Here is a 20,255-nt window from a genome sequence, read left to right on the forward strand (position 1 = left end):
CGAATCAGCCATGTACATTCATACTGAACCAAATACAGAAGCAAATACATACTGAAGCAAATACAGAAACTGAATATGCTGACAGATGTGCACATGTTTTTCATATGAAAAAATTAGTAGGTGATGCTTGGTAATGCTCTGATTGAGGAAAAAAAAGCAAAACCAAAACACCCCTAATTCCTTTGACTTTTTCATCCCTATTTAATCTGACAACCATAGTGTGTTAATGAATATTTCTCACATTAATTTGAAAAACGAGTTATTATTCTGTACTGAAATAGGATTCAATAGCCTCTATCAAGCCTGCATTATTAAAGTGAAACAAGCATGGATTTAGGCAAAGAGGCAATAATATTAATAAAAAAGAATGTGGTGCTTATTCAGGTTGACAGGGCTATGGAATTGCAGCTTTCCCATCTTGTAAGTAATAAATTAGAATCTGTCATAGGATTCAGCTCACTTTATTCACTGTTCCTGACCACTATTGGAGATGGAGAATGTGAAAGACTTAGTGAGTCGCAAAGCCAGTCTCCCTTCACTGCGAAATCATAAGGTTTTATCACCAGCTTTGCGTATCTGTTTTCCCACTGTAGATGGGCGTATGGGCTGTTTATCTGCACTGGGCACCAACTACAATGCACACACACCAGATATTTCCAAAAATTTCTAATGCTAATCATTAAGTCTCTCTTCTAATGCTGTACAGAAGATGACAATCCATCAAGGTCAGTAGCAGTTTGATAAGAGAAATACTTTTATGACTATGACACTTATCAGTGTTCAAACATACTACTTTAAAAAAAAAAAAAAAATCCAGGTGTATTCCAGTTAAATGAAGACTGATGTTGAAGTAGAAAAACGTGCAAAAGATTGCTAAGAACCAGGTTAGATCAGGTGGATAAGTGGCAGGAGGAAGACTTCCTGCCAAATAGGACTTAGCAATTCTTAGATCTCTGTGATTATCTGAAAGGCAAAAATATCCCTTGCAAAAAAATAAGATATTCTGTTAATTTCCTTTAAGTACATCTTTCTAAGCCTCCTTCTTGGTAGCTTATCTGTAACAGTTCAAGAAAGTTATCATTTGATTAGAAGAGTAAGTAGCATATACACAGAAGTAGCAGGATTTAATAGTTTCAAAAAAAATATCCCTCTTCTGTTACACACAGGCAACATCCAGTATGTACATATATATCTATATCTATTTTCAGGATGCTATAGGCAAGCTACAGCAAAAATAAGGATACAAATCATATCATAGCTCAGAAAGGTTTGTATTGGAAGGGACCTTCAAAGGTCATCTAGTCCAACCTCCTGCCATGAGCAGGGACATCTTCAACTAGATCAGGTTGCTCAGAACCCCATCCAGCCTGGCCTGGAATGTCTCCAGGGATGGGGCATCCACCACCTCTCTGGGCAACCTGGGCCAGTGTTTCACCATCCTCATTGTAAAAAACATCTTTCTTATGCCTAGTCTTTATATCTATTAAAATAGTATGTTACCATAAAGCAGATGAACAACCAGATATCCTTAGATCAGTGCTCACAGTGATCAGTTGTTCAAAATCTTGTGAAAACTGCATTAAACTAAGAATGAGTTATGTTTAAGTATAGGCCAGTGAAAAGCAGTACTAGTAGTGTGTTAACATACTGACTTTTTTAACAGCAATACTTCAGCTCCTCTTTTTGCTACCAAACCCACCAAATTTGTACAATTAAATTGTTAAACTATTGCACTTAGGGAAACTGAAAGACCAAAGGAAATGGCAGTAATAACGAAGTGGCTGGGTAGATTAAAACTTATCAGTTGCCAAATTGTAACATGCTTATTGTGTATGTGTGAGAAACTAGAAAACTTGATTGCTTCTCAAAATATACACAACGACATATGTTGATGAGAAATAAGCACAAAAGTTTAGCTGAAAAAGGAAAATGCTCCTCGTCATGACTCCATGTTTGAAATATATATATATTTTCTTTTGCCTTTTTAAGGATAAGATTACCCAGGTAGCTGGGAAATTCTGAAATACATAAAAAAATATCACTCACATAGTATGATTTTAACTAAGTGCAAACAAATCAAATAAGTTGCTTTGATTTTCAGTTGTACTAATGTAAATAACCTTTCAGACAATGTGTGATACACGCTCTTATCATATGCTTCATCTTCCTCATTTATCATGTAATATTACTAATCAAAACCCAAAGTCAAGAGCCTGAAAAGACAGAATAGGACTTGCAGAAGATCAACTGGATATTTCTACCATACATCAGAAACATAACTTACTTTTATTATCTAGCTGAGCCCTGTATTTACTAAATCCTTTTAGCCGTACTCTCTGGCCCAGAAGATCAAGGAACTCTTCAAAAGCTGGTCCTGCCATCTCATTGTTATACATTTCTTCCTCTGTGCTTTGGCCTGCTTTGCAGTAAAGGATACCAATCTTGTGTTGAAAACTCAGCTGAAATTTTAAAAAAATAATAAAAAAAGAAAAAAAAAAAAAGGAAAAGAAAGGAAAAATTACAGGAGAAAGGTCATCGCTAGAACAAATATCAACTATTAAAATATTAACATTGTTATAAATCCCTGGCAGAAGTTATCTGAAAGTGAAAAAAAATACATGTTCTGATTTGGGAAATTAAGTCACTACAGAAAAACAAACAAAACTGAACCCCACAAAACAACCAACTTGAAAGAAAACTGCATTGTCACTATTCAAACACGGATAGACAAAAGCAGCACATGAAGACATTCAGACTTTTAACTTAGACAGTTATTTATAAAAGCATCTTACAGCATGACAACTTCAACTGGCAATTTTTGTGTAACTGTCTCCTCTCAGATTCAAAACAAGAAGAGCTTATCATCTCTTATTTCTACCCTTTAAAGTTCAGTGCAGTTCAGTTAAAATAGACCCTCAGAACAGTAATTTCTGTTGTATGTAACCTTTTGCCCTCTCCATAAAATTGTCCATTGTTAAAAATTATTCCCCGTTTTCAAAAGTATACTTCGAGCTAGAAATAAGAAGTTGAATAATTTTGTTAAACAAACTAAGGTCTCAATTCTAGAACATTAAAAAGAGATAGATTATTTTGTTTAAAAAAGAAGTATAAAAACTACAAAAAGCGAAGCGTAAAAGAGATGGTTACTTCTTGAGAAGAGTATTGTCTCTACTTGCCTTTTATACATACTTAAGATGACAAATGGGAAACCTCCATGTGAACGGATTAGTCCTATTGTTCTTACCTGACAACTTTTAGAGCTTCACAAACTGACAGAGACCATCAGTCACACCAGATTCCCTTAAGACATTTATCTATATTCACAACTTAAATCAACTCTCCAGCTGTACAGAATTCTCTTAATCAAACTTCAGGATTAGTGGCTAAAATGTATGTTATGCAAGGACTCTATATTCCTATTAGAGCAAAGGTGACAAGAACAGTCTGCGTCACCTTAGAAATACATAACAGTCTGCTGTGTTAAGCATATTGTAAAACCCAAATACCTAGACATGTTACTGCACCAATGTTTTACCACAGCAATTTTGATGAAAAGCTACCAGATGAGATTACTAAAAGGTCAAGAAAACATACACACATGAAAGAAGTGTCAAAAATATCATTCCAGACTTCAAATAATCCTTAACCTTCCCTCTACAATAAATGGTGTGCCTCTCCATTTTAAGTGGAGAGCTGTATATAAGCAGTTGCCAACACTCAATTAAAAAACGAAACCACCAACCAACCAACAACAAAAAAACACCACACACAAAAAACCCACTATCCAAATCATTATCTCCCCTGAAGAAATAAAAGCTTTCACTATGCTTTTACTAACCTAGTGCTTTCATGATGCTACTGCTTTTCTAAGCTAGTATTCTTTTTTTGTCTTCCATTAAACTCAAGATTTAACTTGACAGCATTCCTGGTTTAACTATTTACCTTCATACACAACTAACATACAAAAAATCCCCAACATAGTCAAGTTAATGAGGAGTTTTGAAGGCCATAGAATCATTGACACTAAGAGTCTCATGACCAAAAGATAAATGTATTAAAATGAAGTAACAGGGAAATGTTAGACTATCGAAGTCAATAGCAAAACACTTCAAACATCAATTGGGTCCGGAGTTCATATTTTATTACGAAGTTAAGCCTATCAGTAGGGCAATTTCTTCTCATTTTAACTTGTGCAAACAGGCCTAACTCTGTGATTTCAGCAGATCTACATTCAGGGCAATGCACACTACAAAATTTGGTTTATTGGTGTAGAAAACCTGCAGCTCAGCAGGAATAACAGCAATGTAAGGTGGCCACCCTCCCACCCCTCTGGTGAACCCAGGATGTAAATCCATCTTCTCCCTTTGATAACTTGCTTTATACTGGGGTGAACCCTTGTGCAACATAGCCTGGCAGGAGGCCATTGACCAGCCACCAGTCATGAACAAAGAATAAGCACAGTAAGGACAGGAATGAATGGTGCTGCAAAAAGGTTTCACCTAGGCAGCACAGAACACGGAAGAACTAGGAGCTGTGCCAAAGTTTGGTGTAGAATGGCAGGGGTGACCATGTGAAATAAAAGGAGATTCTGGGTTATGGATGCACTGTAGGAGTGGCCCAAGTTAGACTACGGAACTCTGGAGAAGGGCAGGGTGAAGACACCAGCTTGCTCTTGTCATTTCCTTTTGACTGGCACTAGATGTTGTCATCCATCCAGAGTGCTTCCTTGTTTGATGCCCATTTTGAAGCACTGCCTGGAGAGAGCTGGGTATTTAACCAAAGGCTCCAGATCGCTCACTGGTGACTATTTTATTCAGTGGAAAGCTAGCGTGAATGTAATGGAGGAAACTGGCAGAAAACTGCTCATACAAGAACTAGACTACAGGCAGCAGTGCTGTTACTTGACATTTCCCAGCAGAGACTTAAAATGATTGTGACCACAGTGCCACTTCTACCCCCGCTCTGTGTCAAATAGCTTAGCTTAAACCACATGGAGTTTAAGTTAATTTCCTTGACTTCACACTAGAACTGAGAAGTGGAGACGTTAAATGCTGAATCACTAACAACAGGAGCAAACAAACAGCAGTAAAGAAGCACCTGGGCAACATATTCAATCTAGAAATACTCAGTTACATTCCTTCATTCTTTCTGAGACCAGTTACTCCTGAATTTGTTCAAGAATATCAATAGAATTCAAAACAGAAGTGAAGTATCTTCCAAAACAATGTACCATCTCGTGGTTTAAACATTGTCCTAGGAGACAAACATTGTTCTAGGAGCTCAAGGAAGGAATTCATCCAGGGTTTTCACTTCATGGACAAGTACCATAAACTCCAGACACTTACATACAAATTTGATTCTACCAATACCATTATTGCTAAACAAGGCAGCAGCTACAAGCTCACTGCAGAAATCTGAACTGCCTACCCCTCTGCTTGGAACCTTCATGACTGTGAAATTAGAAGAATTAAGCAAAAGAACTCTCATGACAAGATCATGGGCAATGAACAGAAGCAGAAATAGGGATACCTTCAGAATGTCAAATAAGCTTTGGCAGGATCTTAGGAAAAACTATCAGAATATTTAAACCTGATAAAGTATCCCAGTTTTGAAATGGCACTGCCTGCTTATTCAAGTCTTTTTAAGTAAAAAACTGCAGACATGGTTCTGATTTCGTAATTTCTAAACTAGAAATTCTACATTTAATTTGATATTGAGAAAAACTTAATAATGTGACATTATAAATTAATTTCTAAATCCATTCAGCTACTTGGGTATATGATATGTATTAAAGTTGCACAGAAGTCCTTCCTGACTCAAAATGACCGTGTTCTAGTCAAAATCACTCATACTGAACCTTGCCATCTTGTCTTGAGCAGTACAGATTCTTTATCATGTAACAACAACTCGTCGACTTTCATCATGTGAGGATTTTGGAGTTTTCCTGGCAAGGAACCTGAAGAGATTAGACACTCAAGAGCCATTAAATATCACTGCTACCAAAGCTCCTAATTTTGGGGGGCTTTTTGTAAACTTCAGCCTTTGGCCTACAGAGAAGTAAATATTCCCAGAGGAATGTGAGGGGAGCCAAAAAGCATAATAAGCAATGATTAGAAGAAATGGGGAGGAGGAACTACAGCAGAATTAGAGAGGAAAAGAAGCAAAACAACAACAAAAAACCCAAACAAAATGCTGTCCAGCTTACAGATAGTTGACTTTTATGTAATTTTACAGCCAAATCTATCATATACCAGAATAAACTGGGAAAACGCAGATTGTTTATTTATATATTCAAATTAGGTCAACCATCCAATTTGCATCGACTTTCTACTGTCATTTTAGAGACACAGTTTTACCCACGTTTCCTCCATAATCCATACTAGATTTTACTGAATACTACGAAACAGGTAGAAAATGAAATCAAAACACCAGTTTTTAGTCTCCTAAGGAACTATGCAAACATTCAATACACCATTATACAAAATGAATATTTATCCTGGTGACAGTATTAATCCTCTATATCAAGATTCATATTTTTAAATTCATGACACTTCAGCCAGCCATCACCTTCAGTTCCAAGCATAACTCTCTTTATATTTGCTTGATTAATAAACTCAAAGCATCAAGTACATAAGAGGATTAACAGCATAAATGGATCTCATGCCAGTTCTATGCAGCGCTTTCTGTTTATGTTGAAAGTAATTATCTCATAATAAGCAGCACATAACACACATTAATATTACATTTTGCCTGGTGACAGGCCATTTCACAACAGGATTGAATTTTCAGAATTGATGACCCAAAACAAAAAGAAGTGCTATGTATGCTGTTTCTCAAAATTAGGAGTTGATGATGAAAGAATTATTTTGGTCAGTTACATGGACAATCTCCATTTGCAATTTGTGCAAAATACAGTGAATTTGGGAAATATTTAGGTCAAGTCAAATAAAAAAGTACTCTAGACTGCCTTGAACATAGTGCCCCTCTAAGCAGTGAAAATTATTTACTAGATTAACCCAACTCACTCTGGAGCTCAAACAGGAAAGACAGAGCAACATCAGGAATTCCTAGATTCAGAACTTGGTGCTTTTGATTTCCCTTTGTTTTACCAGAAAAACTGACAAACACGGAGGAAAAAAAAAGGACATTTTGCAAAATGAATTTTCAATTAAAAGTCCTCCCCAATGACTACAGTGAACAGAAGTAGTAAAATATACATACAAAACTAGCTTAACATCCCACCCAAAAAAGCATTTTTCTTCCCCTGTCTACGTTTACTCTGCTTTGAACTATTTTTATAGCCACAAGAGAGAATTCTGACAGATAACACCAACGTTAGACACAATCACTACATTCCAAACTGAATTAACATTAAAAATTAATTACACCACCATCATAATCAGCTGAATTCAGCAGCTGATTCAACTTGAACAGAGAGATACAGACCTTTGCCTAGAATCTGCACTTTAAATGAATATTTTTTAAAACATGGGTTTAAAAATTTGTTTAAAAGCCATCACAAGCTTGTCCTTCACAAAATCTTCAGAAGCTATAAATTTAATCACTAGCTTTTAATGAAGCAGATTTGCTGTACAGAACCCAATACACCTCACCATTTTTTCTCCAAATGTAAACAACATTAATATTTCATTGCCATGCGGTTAATTCATTAGGCTCAATGACAATTTCAGTTATTTGAACTCCAAAGTATTCTATTCTAGTAAGATTACTGCAAGTTAATAAAAAATGTTGTTGTAAAAAACAACCCAAAATTTTAGATGTTGAGATTTAATGTTATATCCTTTTGCCTCCTTACCTATGCACATTAATAAAATGTTAGATGTCTTTTCATTTGCATTCAGCATTTGTGCGCATTAAAGTGCAAATAGAGGTTGTGAAAATCACGTCTTACCGATGTTAAAACTTTAGTTATAATCTTTCTCACTCACCTAAAGAGATTCTCCATAGACCAGTGATTTTTTTTCCTAAGCAGCAATGTACTTTAAAAAGAATTTGCTTAGTAAAGCAAACCTCATATTATCTATGAAAATACACAAGCATCTCCAAATCCATCAAAGTGAAAGGTTTCCATTACAGATCCATGTTTATTAAAATTGCCTCCAAAATATTTAAGACTTTTTTTTTTAATGACTATTCTTTAAAGGAAAGTTATGTGCTACATACCCCTTGTTCATCTAGTTTAAGCAGCTGTTCAGGTACTTTGGGTGAGCTGGAAGCCTGCCTCAGGCACGGAATGCTCAGCTCTGGTATCACATACTCCAGCACCTCTTTGAGTGGCAGACCTCTTGCTGTGCCGTGCCGAGCAGTGGATGGGATAGCGTCTTCTAAAATTGCTCCTCTAAGTGTAGTAAGCTACAGCAAAAGTAAAATGCACAAAACATTTTTAGTTCTAATACTACAATGGCTTTGAAAGTTATAAAATTCAGGTTTTAGCAAAAGCAGGGAAGAAAGACTGGGAAGAAAAATATTCCTATTTTTAATTTTCTTAATCTGTGAAAAGATTACTAAATAACTTTTACAGAGGAGATAGGTTCTCACCATCTCAGTGACAAATACCTTTTATTGAAAGAAATTCACCAATGATCTTATGAACTTATTCTAATTCCTAAGACTATTACTTTTTGGGAAAAATATTTTAAACACCAGGAAAACTAAAAATTGATAATTTTAATGCCATACTACCCTAGTAGACATAGTAGTTAAATGTGAGGTTGAACAGGTGAGGTAAGCCACGGCCAATGGCACCTTCACTTAACCCATCCACCTACTTTTTAAGCCATGCTCCTTTATCTTCATTGGCTTTGGCAAAGAGAGTAACTTCTTAGAAGTGAGTAATTTCTTAGAAGTGAGTCAGCTGAATCACCTCTCCACATATACATACAGAGATTGCTTTTTTTGGCAATAAAAGCAAAACCTAGCCTAAGAATTGTAAGTAGCCTAAGTATTATATGTGTGTATATATATATATATATACATATATGTTTCTGTATCTGTTTCTAAAAGCACACGAGCCCAGAGATATCAGGTCTAGCTAAAACTTCTCTATGTCCTAATCACAACAAAAAGCAATAGTCCTAAAGATTATGAAAATTTAAAGTTGCTTACTACAATAATAACATTGCATATTTTCATACAAATCAAAGCTAGTTGCTGTGATAAAGAAGAAATTAGTTTTGCAAGAGATAATAATATGCTTGAAATAAGTTATGAGACGTGCTTTTCCACAACAATCAGAAGCGAGCTATTCTTTCAAATAAGACCATTATTTTTTATCAACATATTAATATTCCTTCCACAAATCATGTCTGTAGAAGTGTTTAAAAATATCTCACAAAAAAAGCTTATAAGAAAATATTTTGAAACAGAACAAAAATAAAGCAATTCATAGTACTAGCTTTCACATTTTTCCCTTCATTCCTTAATCTTTTATTTCTGTCATTAGAAACATAATGTCAAGCAGCTTGATCCAAACTTTTATTGAGCTTTGTTCTTCCATCAGTTTCCTTGCAGTTACTTTCAGGGAAATTACCTTCTTAGGGATGCCTGTTCAAAATGAGAAAAAACTCATGCAGTACAGAAGTGGAAAACTGTTGCAGAAGCAATTTCATGTACTACCACTACAAGAAACCCCCTTTCCCATTAACAGATTTACTTTCAAAGTTGGGCAACATATCCACAAACAAGTAGTATCCAAAGCTCTACAGGAACTTTTCAATTCCTTTGCAGAACTACCGAAAGAACTTTACCTCACTTGTCCTGAAAACAATACGATAGTTGAACTGAGATCCTTCTTTCTCCTTGGCATCTTCAACCTTCTCCCTCCGGATGCTGACTGCAACAGGTCCAAGATTCTCATCTATTCCAAAGTAGTTCTGATGCTCTTTTGCACAAGAGTGAATGAAGATAAAAGAGAATAATGAAGTATGAGTCTCCTAGAAAACGTTCACATCTTATTAAACATTTCTGCAGCAAGAGAAAAGTATTATTTTTAATTGAGCTATAAGATCTGTAAACACTGGCTTGTAATCTTCTGAACTGCACAGTAAACACAAACGACAAAATGTTAATTTTCATGAGCAGAATGATCACTCATGGCACATAATTCAACTGACTGCACCTGCTGCTACTACGAAATAATATTTTTTGCATTTTTTTGGTACTATGAAATTAATAATTTTGCTTGATGCTGTAAGAAACTACTTTGGAGAAACCATGTCTACATAAAGTCTTCAACAAATGCCAACAGTCTTCAAACAAGGTGTTATATAGGTTCCTTAATTTCATACAATTTATTCTTCTTTAAAGCTTTACATTCAAAGCAGCAACTCACTTTTAACAAATGAAAACTGAGCCTAGTCTTTGATTAATAGCTAAATTCATCCTTGAGCAACCTGGCTCAGCCTGGGAGAGTAAAGCACTACCACAGAATAGGAAGATCAAGTCAGAGACCATTTAAGCAGACTAGACACATTCAGGTCCGTGGGACCAAGCAGAATGCATCTTGAGGAAACCAGCTAGTGCCACTGTAAGGCCACTCTGTATCACCTCTGAAAGGTCATAGTGAGTGCTGACACCCACCTTTAAAAAGGGCAAGAAAGAGGGTCTGGGAAGCTGTAGACTAGTCACCATAACCCTTAGTTCCCAGGGAGATTAAGGAAAAAATTCTCATGGAAGACATTTCCAGGCACAAGAAGGACAAAAAGATGCTTGGAAACAGCCTGCATAGATTTACCAAATGCAAATCATGCATGACCAACTCAATTGCTTTCTACAATGAGATGCCTGGCTTTGTGGACAAGGAAGGAGCCATGAATGTCACCTACTTGTACTTTAGCAATGCTTTTTAAACAGTCTCCCACAGTATCTGTGTAGCTAAAATGAAAATACACAGTTTGGACATTCAGATTATAAGGTGAACACAAACTCGCTGGCCAGCTGGCCTCAAAGGACTGTGATCAGTACTATGAATTCCAATTAGTGCGCAGTTAGTAAAAGGTTTATAGAAGGTTGATAGTAGAGCTGTTACTGTTTAATATTTTTTTTTTAATTATCCAAATGATAGAATGGGATGCATCTGCAACAAGTTCACGTACATGACCAAGCTGAAGGAGTGCAGTTCATGTATTGGAGGTTAGGGCTGTACTTGGGTGCAGCAGATGAAGGAGAATAACTGGCATGCTTTTAACAAATATGCACATAGAGCAGATACTGAAATGCATAAACCCTGCAGTATTTTACGAAAGCAGGCAAATGAGGTTAATCCATCCACACAGGCAGAGTCCTATAGCAGCAGGGGTGCCTGTATTCGCTGCTCACTCCCCGCTTCCCCTGGAGGCAGCAGCTGCTGAGATGGGGCAACTGAGCTGCACGTGAAGCAACTCTTAACACGTCAAATCAAACTCTCCCTTTGACAATCTGAAAACATGGACTGACAAAAATCTTATGGAGACCAACATAGTCCTGCATCTGGCACAGACCAAACTCATCCAACAGCACAGGCTGGGGACCAGCTGCCTCAGGAGCAGCTCTGTGGAAAAGGACTGGTGACCCTGGTGAGCACCAGGCTGCAGAACAGCCAGCAGAACCCCCAGGCAGAGGTGAAGGCTGCACCAGCCAGAGCATCCCAGCAGGTCAGGAGAAGACATTATGCCTCTCTGGCACTTGTGAGGCCACAGGAAGAGTAGTGTTCAGTTTTAGACAGAATGGGACAAGGCCAGCAGGAAATTGGCAAGACAAGTAGGGGCTGCAGCATATAACAGATGAGGAGAGGCTGAAGGAGATGGGCTTGCACAGCCTAGAGAAAAGCAGCTTGAGGGGGGAAATAATTGCAGGACCCCAGGAGCTGGTGGAGGGTTATAGAGAAGGGAGACCCAGACTCTTCTCCAAGGCAACCAGCACAAGATGTAGCCCCCCACTGAGGGGAATCAAACACAGGAACAGGTTGCCAGGAGAGTTTATGAAATCTCCATCCTTAGCTGCTCAAAAGCTAAAGAGACAGCTAAAGGGGAACAGGTTCTGAGCAACCTACCAGGATGTACCTTGGAAGGCAGCTTTAAACAGAGAATTAGACTGGCTAACCTCCAGAAAGGTCTTCCAATACAATTTATGCTATAATTCCATATTTCAAATAGCAATGAAGTAATATACTAATTTCTCCTTTTAAGATTGTCTGGACGAGAAAACACTTTGCTAGCACATTTGATATAGTTTGATTTTTTTTTTTTACAGTGCTTTTATAGAAATTTATAAGGAAGATTTTGCAAAATGTCATGCACTGAGAAGTCATCCATATTCTTAGAATGGATACAAAAAGATCATTATCTCTACATAAATGACAGTCTTCTTTAACAAACCAAGTGCAACTGAAGTGTCCAGTAGCCTTTCAAAAACCTATCTATATTGCTGGTTACAGTCCATCTCCCAGTGGAGAGACAATGAGTATCAGCACATTACAACTAGTAACCTTTTTCTGGAAGGAACACCTGGGATCCAAGGGGTATAAACATTAAATTATTCACTCATTCTCACCAACCACATTCTTTGCCCAGCCTGAGCATTCTGCCTGCATGGATGAATTATACTTCATGGACTTCCCAGTGTTCAATTAAAACTTTGAGTCTTAGTGGGCAAATTTATCAAATGGAACAGGATTTTGCAGACCAGAGAGAGAGAGTCAGGGGCCAAACACTTTCAACAACATAAAAACTCCTCACAGCTGCATATTCAGGTTTTGACAAAAGGTAAAAAAAGCATGGCAGATACCTGCTTATTTCTTGTACAATATGAAAGATACAAACCTCAATACATTATTTATCTCCTTTAAAAAAATAATAGATAAAACAGTTTCAAGAACGGGAATTTTAAAAGTTTAAGTAAATTAAAGAATAGTATGACTATATTCTGGGATTTGGGAAAAACATTATGAATTCAAGGCACTTTCTTTTTCCCCAAATCTCATAAAACTCATTAAGCTCATTTAAATGTATTTGTGTTGATTTAAAAGTATTGACTGGAGAGAAAAGTAGTGCTATTTTCTAGCTGTTTAAAGAAAGACTGCAAAATATTCCTTTTTTTTTTACTACTTATTTTTGAGGAATAATTGTCAACTTTTCTTCTAATACAAAAGTCTTACACAAAACTGAGTTAATACTAAAAGCTTACTAAGCCTGTACATTTCTTCCAGGACATTTTTTTTCAGTTTGATATCAGCAGATACATACAATAACATATTAAATGGTTGCAAAAATCCCTCAAATAAAAAGCATGTTAGTAAATGTCAAGTCTCAAGGTATTATGAGGATAATTGCACAAGGGGAAAAGGACAAATCAATTACAATAAAAGCATATTTCTTTTATCCTTTATAAAATCAACACAGCTTTTTTTTTTCCCCTTCTCATCCCTTTTTATCACACAAAAATATAGTTCACTAAAGGACACCATTAATAAATCAAAGCCATAAGACAAAATAAATTATTCTGGCTTTTCCAAACCTTAACTGAAAACCGAGAAGATATTTTCCATAAACATTAACATATTTTACATCAGTCATGTTGGATTTGATTTTAACAATAGTTGCAAAGCTTATAAATATGCAGTATAAAACTACAGCTCATTTCAGAAGACACTGAATTCGAAATCTCTCATTTCTTGAAAGGGAACGGAATAATTAGTGCCACACATGCCAGGGTGTTTCTTCCATGCATCTTAAAACAGAAAGAAAATTTGTATGCTGACAAGTGCCAATTATAAAGCTGTGAACTAAATAAAATATTCAGAAAGTTATTTCTTTTCCAGAGATATTTTGCAAAAGGCAAAAAAAAATCTGTGGTATTACATATGTCTCTACATACAAGTTACTCTTGTTTACTAAATTTTTATTTTATACTTCCACAGTTATTTTGCTAAACTCAACTGTGCTAGTGAATCTACAATTCAATGAACAATCAGCTAGGAGTGCTCACTGTCATGGAAGAGCATCAAGTAAGACTCAATATGCATAGAAATGTCACTTTTTCTTACAAGAGAGATCCACACAACAGCAAGACATTGTGGTGCCCAAGGCAAAATGCCTGTTTTATTTCCTCTATTCACAATAAATTTTGCTTCGGTGAGAACTGTGTTCAGCTGGAAGTAACCTGGAGATTCCTTACATGCTTTGTCCCTTGAGATAATAGGTATTGAAAATTAAGTTTTTAGTTCCATCAGGCTGTTTGCCCTGTCTCATAAGAGCCATCCAATACAGATTTCTTTCATATAGCTTCTGTTGTAGCTCTATAGAAATAATGTGGAACAAGGCGCAGCTTATATGTCATTGTAAAGGTGAGAGAGTAACAATTTATTAATGAATATTAAATGCACCACATCATATTTACTTTTGAAGAACTCTATCTACACAACAATTAGTAAAAAGGACAATAACAATTAAAGTTTCCTAGTAATGTACCATGTGGGATAAAACTCTCAGATACTATTTCTTTGCTTTTAGTACTATATTAAACATACTTTACATTTAGTCAAGAGATCATATATACATAATATCAGAAGTTAATTAAAACTAATTATATTCAGATCAGTTTTCCAGAAAGGTCATTAGGTTTGTTTACAGTATATTATTTAAAGTGTTCGAGTACTTTGTATTTTCTTTTCTTTTTTAATCTTTCTGACAGGAATTTTCTTCACAAGAAAATGTTCAGCCCCTCAGAACCTGTAACTCACCCATGATAAAACCATTTCACAAACATGTCCTCTTTCATTTGGCTTAACCCTTGTTGTTTTCTTTTTGTTTTCCTATCCTGCCACCACCTTTGTCTACTGACAAACTTCCTTTCATTTCCATCTATGTCAATCCTTTCTTCTTTCTGTCCCTCAAAAAGTATGCCACCCTTTTGTTACAAACTTCCCTTAATTCTCTTCAACTTCAACTCATTCAACACTTTTTAGTCCTTTACAACCTGCCAAGCTTAAAAGTCATTTTGAACCTCTGAATTTACTGCCCATTCCTTGCTTATATCTCTGAGTCTCTTTTGTCCTCTTCCATGACAGATCTAAATTATTTTCTTCCTTGCCTTTTAAACAGAATGTTTTTACAGACAATATGCTCTAGGTGTCTACCGGATTGTGTAAACAAGCACTGTACTGGATCCTCTTTCGAGACCCTTGTGAAGAGTCACAAGAGGAAGAAGCGCAGTACAGAGCTTATTTCCTGCTGTTCAAATATAATTATAATAGAAAGTGGAGGAAGTATAATTTCAGGAAGACTCGGGCAGTAACAGTCTTTTAAGGACAGAAGGAGCCTTGTTTTATTCTTTTAATAACAGCAAAAAGACTGAGCTGTAATTACTAACACAGAAAGAACAGAGACAGGTGTTTTGGGGTTCTCCCCAGAAAAATGGAGATTTCACATACTGAATACAGCACTGAATACAGACAGCCAAAGCGGATCACAAAGGGGAAACAATGTATCTGAATAATGAGTCAAGTCAAGATAATTACTCTATTGCGAAGAGTACCCTGGCACTTCGCAGTGTGAACATATCCTAAAAGAACAGGGTAAAGGGCTCGGAGAACAGCATAAAATAACCTTCTTTAAGCTGAAAAACTACATATCATCGAAGCTCTCTGTTTAAGGAGTATGTATGCATGCACACAGTATGAAAGGCCCCAAGAAACACCTGAAGACAGCAGAATCTAGAAGAAGGAAGTCAGAAGCCTCAATAATAAAACCTTCTCTTTCGGAGGTACTTTTAGGAAATAATGATAACTACTCTGGGTATCGGTATTTCCCATGCATTTACTGGATATAAATGTATTTGTTCCCTCCTGCCCACAGAGAAAGTTTGGTTCAGAGCCGTTAGCTTACATACCAATTTAAATGACCCCACACTCAGTGAACTTAGACAAGTATTGCATAACTTTATATATAATCCACTGGTTGTTGAATATCCCCCTGGGAAAGCAAGAATAACAGGTTTAATTTTAGTAAAGAGTTTCAGGATGCTCTGTAATACTTAGGTTTCCCTATAGACAAGAAGAATGAAAAAAAAGATAATCTTCACTAAGCAACTTAAATCTGATGCATGAGTATATCAGAACTATTGCATTAGAAAAACTTACCTTTTCCATAGAAGAACTTGCGGTAATAATATGCTCCGAGATCAATGTGTTCTATGATGTAACGCTTCACTTTCTCTCTGTGAATGGACTGGTTTTCTCTTGGTACTTCCAGTACTGAAACACCTGCATTTGTGCAATGAGAACTCAGAGAGGACTCAAAAGAACAACTTTCACCTGAAGAAAAAGATGCTGAATTTGCCCTAGAAAGTGCAATCCGTCTGTCTCCTTCCCCACCGGTTTCGTTCCTGAAGTAAGGGCAACTCAGTACTAAATCATTGCTCTTCCCATCACCCTCATCAGCATCTAAATTCTCTTTTGAATTGAGGTCCTCTTTGCTTCCCAAAGGAGATTCACAGTTTCCCGTTTGGCCTGCTGGCATCTGAGTCTGTGACGCAGCTGAAGCCCCAGTGGTTATATTTTTTCTTTTTCCTACATTTACTCTGGTAGCCATTGCTTCATTTATGTTAAACAAAACACTCTGAACATCATAATGTGCAAAACATTTCTGATAGTTCCAAGAACGAACATTTCTGTCAAGTCTATCATCAAGATCAGACGAAAACTTAAAAGTTTCATGCTCACTTTTAACTGTTCGCAATTTTCTAAATAGAGATGTTTCTACTGCTTCTGATTTTAGTCTCCTTTTGAAAGATTTCTCCCTCTCTCGACCAAGAAGTAGGGCACTGTCCATGTAATCCAAGCCAGAAATCCTGACAAATTCTCCCCTGGAAATCTGTGCAGCAGCATGGAGACTTGGAGAAACTGCAGGGTCACAGTGGAAAAACTCCGAAAATCCAAATGGAGCAAGGGTTTTATGTTCAAAATTTTCCACTCGATATCCTCTTAGCATGGCAAAAAAATTTTCTCCAGACAAGCCCTGTCTATCAATGGAAGAGGTACTGCCATATTCTCTATGAAGAGCTGCTCCGGTATTTGGGTTAACAGCATTCTGGTCTAATACGTCTTCAGCATCAATATCACTTATTGTCACATCACTGTTGCTTCTTTGTCTTATGGGATGAAGTCCCCTTTGAGGTGAATGAACAAAAAGATCTCCTATGGAATACTTTCCCTCTGTAAATTCCAATTCTAGCTCTTCTTGCTGTCCATCACTTTGGTCATTTTGTCCATTTGGAAGTACTGAGCCAACACTTTCGTAATTGGCTGGAGGTCTGTTTTCCCAAGCAGCTTTGCTCAGCTCTTTAGAGCAATCCTTTTTAGGAGGCCATTCAGATACCCTTGCTCGAACACCCATTTTAGGCACAGCTGGTGTACCATTTGTTTGATTATTTTCAGTTTTGCCAGATGCAGTTGAAGAAACAGGAGGCCCCATGTTACCATTCAGAGCTTTGAGTTTTCTAGCAAAATAATCATCAGATTGCATGCTTCTTGAAGACTCCCTGAACTTGGAGGAAGTTCTGCTAACTTTGTGCTTATCTTCTTGCAAAGACCTTTGATCACTCATGTCCAGGCAGTGGGAGAGGAAACGCTACTATTGCATAAATTGACTGGTACTTTTGTTATTACATTGCCTTTTATGGGCCAATAAACTGCAATATATAAATACAGTTACAGTCTTCCCAGTAGTGCAAGCAGAAACCTCAGTGTACCATTTTTGTACAACTTCTGCCAGGAGAGCAATCTTAAAACATTTCCTTCGGTTCAGATGCATTCAGTTCAGTATTAATCCAGACAAATTTCTTTTATCTGTTCATTTAAAAAAAAAAAAAAAAATATTAAAATGTTTATAGTCAATAACAGTAAGCTTACAATGTTGCTTGTATATACACAACACCCCTTGAAATTAGACCTAATGAGACTTGCTTTGTATGGTTTTGTATCCCCTGCCTCCCTAAAACACAACAAATGCAATAATCCCAGTTTCCCATGTGATCCCTACAGGATCCGCGTATCTCCCATGGGCAAACCTATACACACACATTGAACTGCAGGCCAGCTCCTGCCAAGCAGAACAGCCACACACAATTCTCTCTGTGTTTCCTTCAATCCTGAAATCAATTTAGATCCCTGTTCTCTGTCTAATCATAGCACAGTCAGCTCTAAGATAACTTCAAGTTTACTTAAAACGGGCTAACACACACAGGAGTTATGGTGCAAGACTGGTAGGTAACGTAAGCAAAATATATGAAACAGGACCTTAGACCAAGAAAAGTGTTTTGTCCCATTTAAAAGAACACTTTAAAGGAAGTAATCTCTCCACTATGATTAATTTGGTGCATAAATCTATCTAGCTTTTTTTTTCTCTCTCTCCCCAAAGGGAAATTTACCTACATTCCTTTACTTGGAGTGTAAATTGTTATTTAGCTGCATGAAACAGTTATAGTTTACTCTGTTACATTATATTCCTCTGTTTGGAAACTTAGACTGTTAATTCAGTTACTGTGCTGAAGAACATATCCGCTGTATTCCACAAATAAAATAGTAGCTCTATTGATAACTGTTAATTTGCTCACAAAATTGGAATTGTTAGGGTATAAAAATATTCTTCAATGGCTTTAATGGTCCTAAGAATGACCATGACTCATGCTGTGAAGATTAATTTGCAGGCAGAGCTCATCCTTTAACCCATTGCACAAAACTAAGACTAAAATAAGAAACAAGTTATGTACTTCCTTTTCAGCTTTTGTTCCTTGAACTAAAAGAACATACTGATGTTTTAAGATGCTGCAAATAAGCATATTATGCATTTAGAGGTTAAAAAAAAAGGTTTGGTCAAATTAGCCTGGAATATGAATCTTCTTCTGACTTCAGGGAAGATACAAAGCGGTTAAAGGAGTTCAGAAGATAAGTGGGGTTTTTTTCCACCTATAATTTATGCCATAAAAAATTCCAAGAGTGTGAAGCAGGTGAGCAAACTTTAGGATCCTTCTACCAAAATCAGTCAATAAAAACACAAGCTAGAGGTACAGTAGCATCACAATCGACATTGTTTCCATGTGACTGTTACTAGAAATGGGTAACAATAACAATACAGCTTACTTTCACTACATATTAATTCCTCAGAACTCCTATTTGATGGCCAATAACATAAATTTAAAAAAATGGGTTTGTTCCTTTTTTAAACAACGGTGTTCAGAGCAACAGCACTTCAAAATTAGCCTGTAGGATTTTTAAATATTGACTTACAGAACGACAGAATGGTTTGGGATTGGAAAGCACATTAAAGATCATCTAGTTCCAACCTGCCTGCAATGAGCAGGAACATCTTCAACTAGATCAGATTGCTCAGAGCCCCACCCAGCCTGGCCTGGAATGTCTCCAGAGATGGGGCATCTACCACCTCTTTGAGAAACCTGTTCCAGTGTTTCACTACCCTCATTGTAAAAAATTTCTTCCTCATATCTGGCCTGAATCTCCCCTCCTGCAGTTTAAAACCATCACCCCTTGTCCTGTCACAACAGGCCCTGTTAAAAAGTCTGTCCCCATCTTTCTTAAAGGCCCCTTTTAAGTACCAAGAGGCTGCAAAAAGTTCTCCCTGGAGCCTTCTCGTCTGAAGGCTGAACAATCCCAACTCTCCCAGTCTGTCCTCACAGGAGAGCTGTTCCAGCCGTCTCATCATCTTTGTGGCCTCCTCTGGACCTTCTCCAACAGGTCCATGTCTTTCCTGTGCTGAGGGCTCCAGAGCTGGATGCAGAACTCAGGTGTGGTCTCACCAGAGCAGAGCACAGGGGCAGAATCACCTCCCTTGACATTCCGGCCACGCTGCTTTTGCTGCAGCCCAGGATACAACTGGCCTTCTGGGCTGCTAGCACACATTGCTGGGTCATGTCCAATCTTTCATCCACCAGTACACTCAAGTCATTCTCCACAGGGCTGCTCTCATATATATCAACACACTTAATATTTTGGGGGCACAAATAATATTCCAAAGATGGAATACAAGAAAACTTCCGTGGTATACACATTAACACAAACAGTTGACAGCACTTTTATCACGTCTTAGAGTGTTCTTTATACAATTGCGTAAGTCTGAGAAACGTTTGCCAAATAAAAACACTGAAGGAAACGTAACTATCCCAGAATCACCTTTTCTGTTTCTGCAAGAATATAAAATAGTGAGAACGCAGAAAGGTCAATTTCGTATCAGGAAAGGTATTTA

The 20,255-nt window shown here is 37.0% G+C and overlaps 1 protein-coding gene across 2 annotated transcripts in view; it reads right to left on the reverse strand.

Moving 5' to 3' along the window:
- SIPA1L2 (signal induced proliferation associated 1 like 2) overlaps window positions 1-18,189 on the reverse strand; it is a gene marked incomplete at its 3' end in the record, with an annotated part of 81,580 nt that extends 63,391 nt beyond the window's left edge. For both annotated transcript variants that reach the window (XM_080342776.1, XM_080342775.1), the window contains exons 1-4: window positions 16,136-18,189; window positions 9,768-9,901; window positions 8,185-8,373; window positions 2,285-2,459 (exon numbers count right to left, since the gene is read on the reverse strand). In XM_080342776.1, coding sequence (XP_080198902.1) covers window positions 2,285-2,459; window positions 8,185-8,373; window positions 9,768-9,901; window positions 16,136-17,600 — 1,963 coding nt within the window. In that variant the 5' untranslated portion in view covers window positions 17,601-18,189. The remainder of the gene's footprint in view (window positions 1-2,284; window positions 2,460-8,184; window positions 8,374-9,767; window positions 9,902-16,135) is intronic.
- Between the last annotated feature and the right edge of the window lie 2,066 nt (window positions 18,190-20,255).

The sequence above is a fragment of the Nesoenas mayeri genome, assembly GCF_963082525.1.
Source record: "Nesoenas mayeri genome assembly, chromosome: 3".
NCBI classification, from domain to species: domain Eukaryota; kingdom Metazoa; phylum Chordata; class Aves; order Columbiformes; family Columbidae; genus Nesoenas; species Nesoenas mayeri.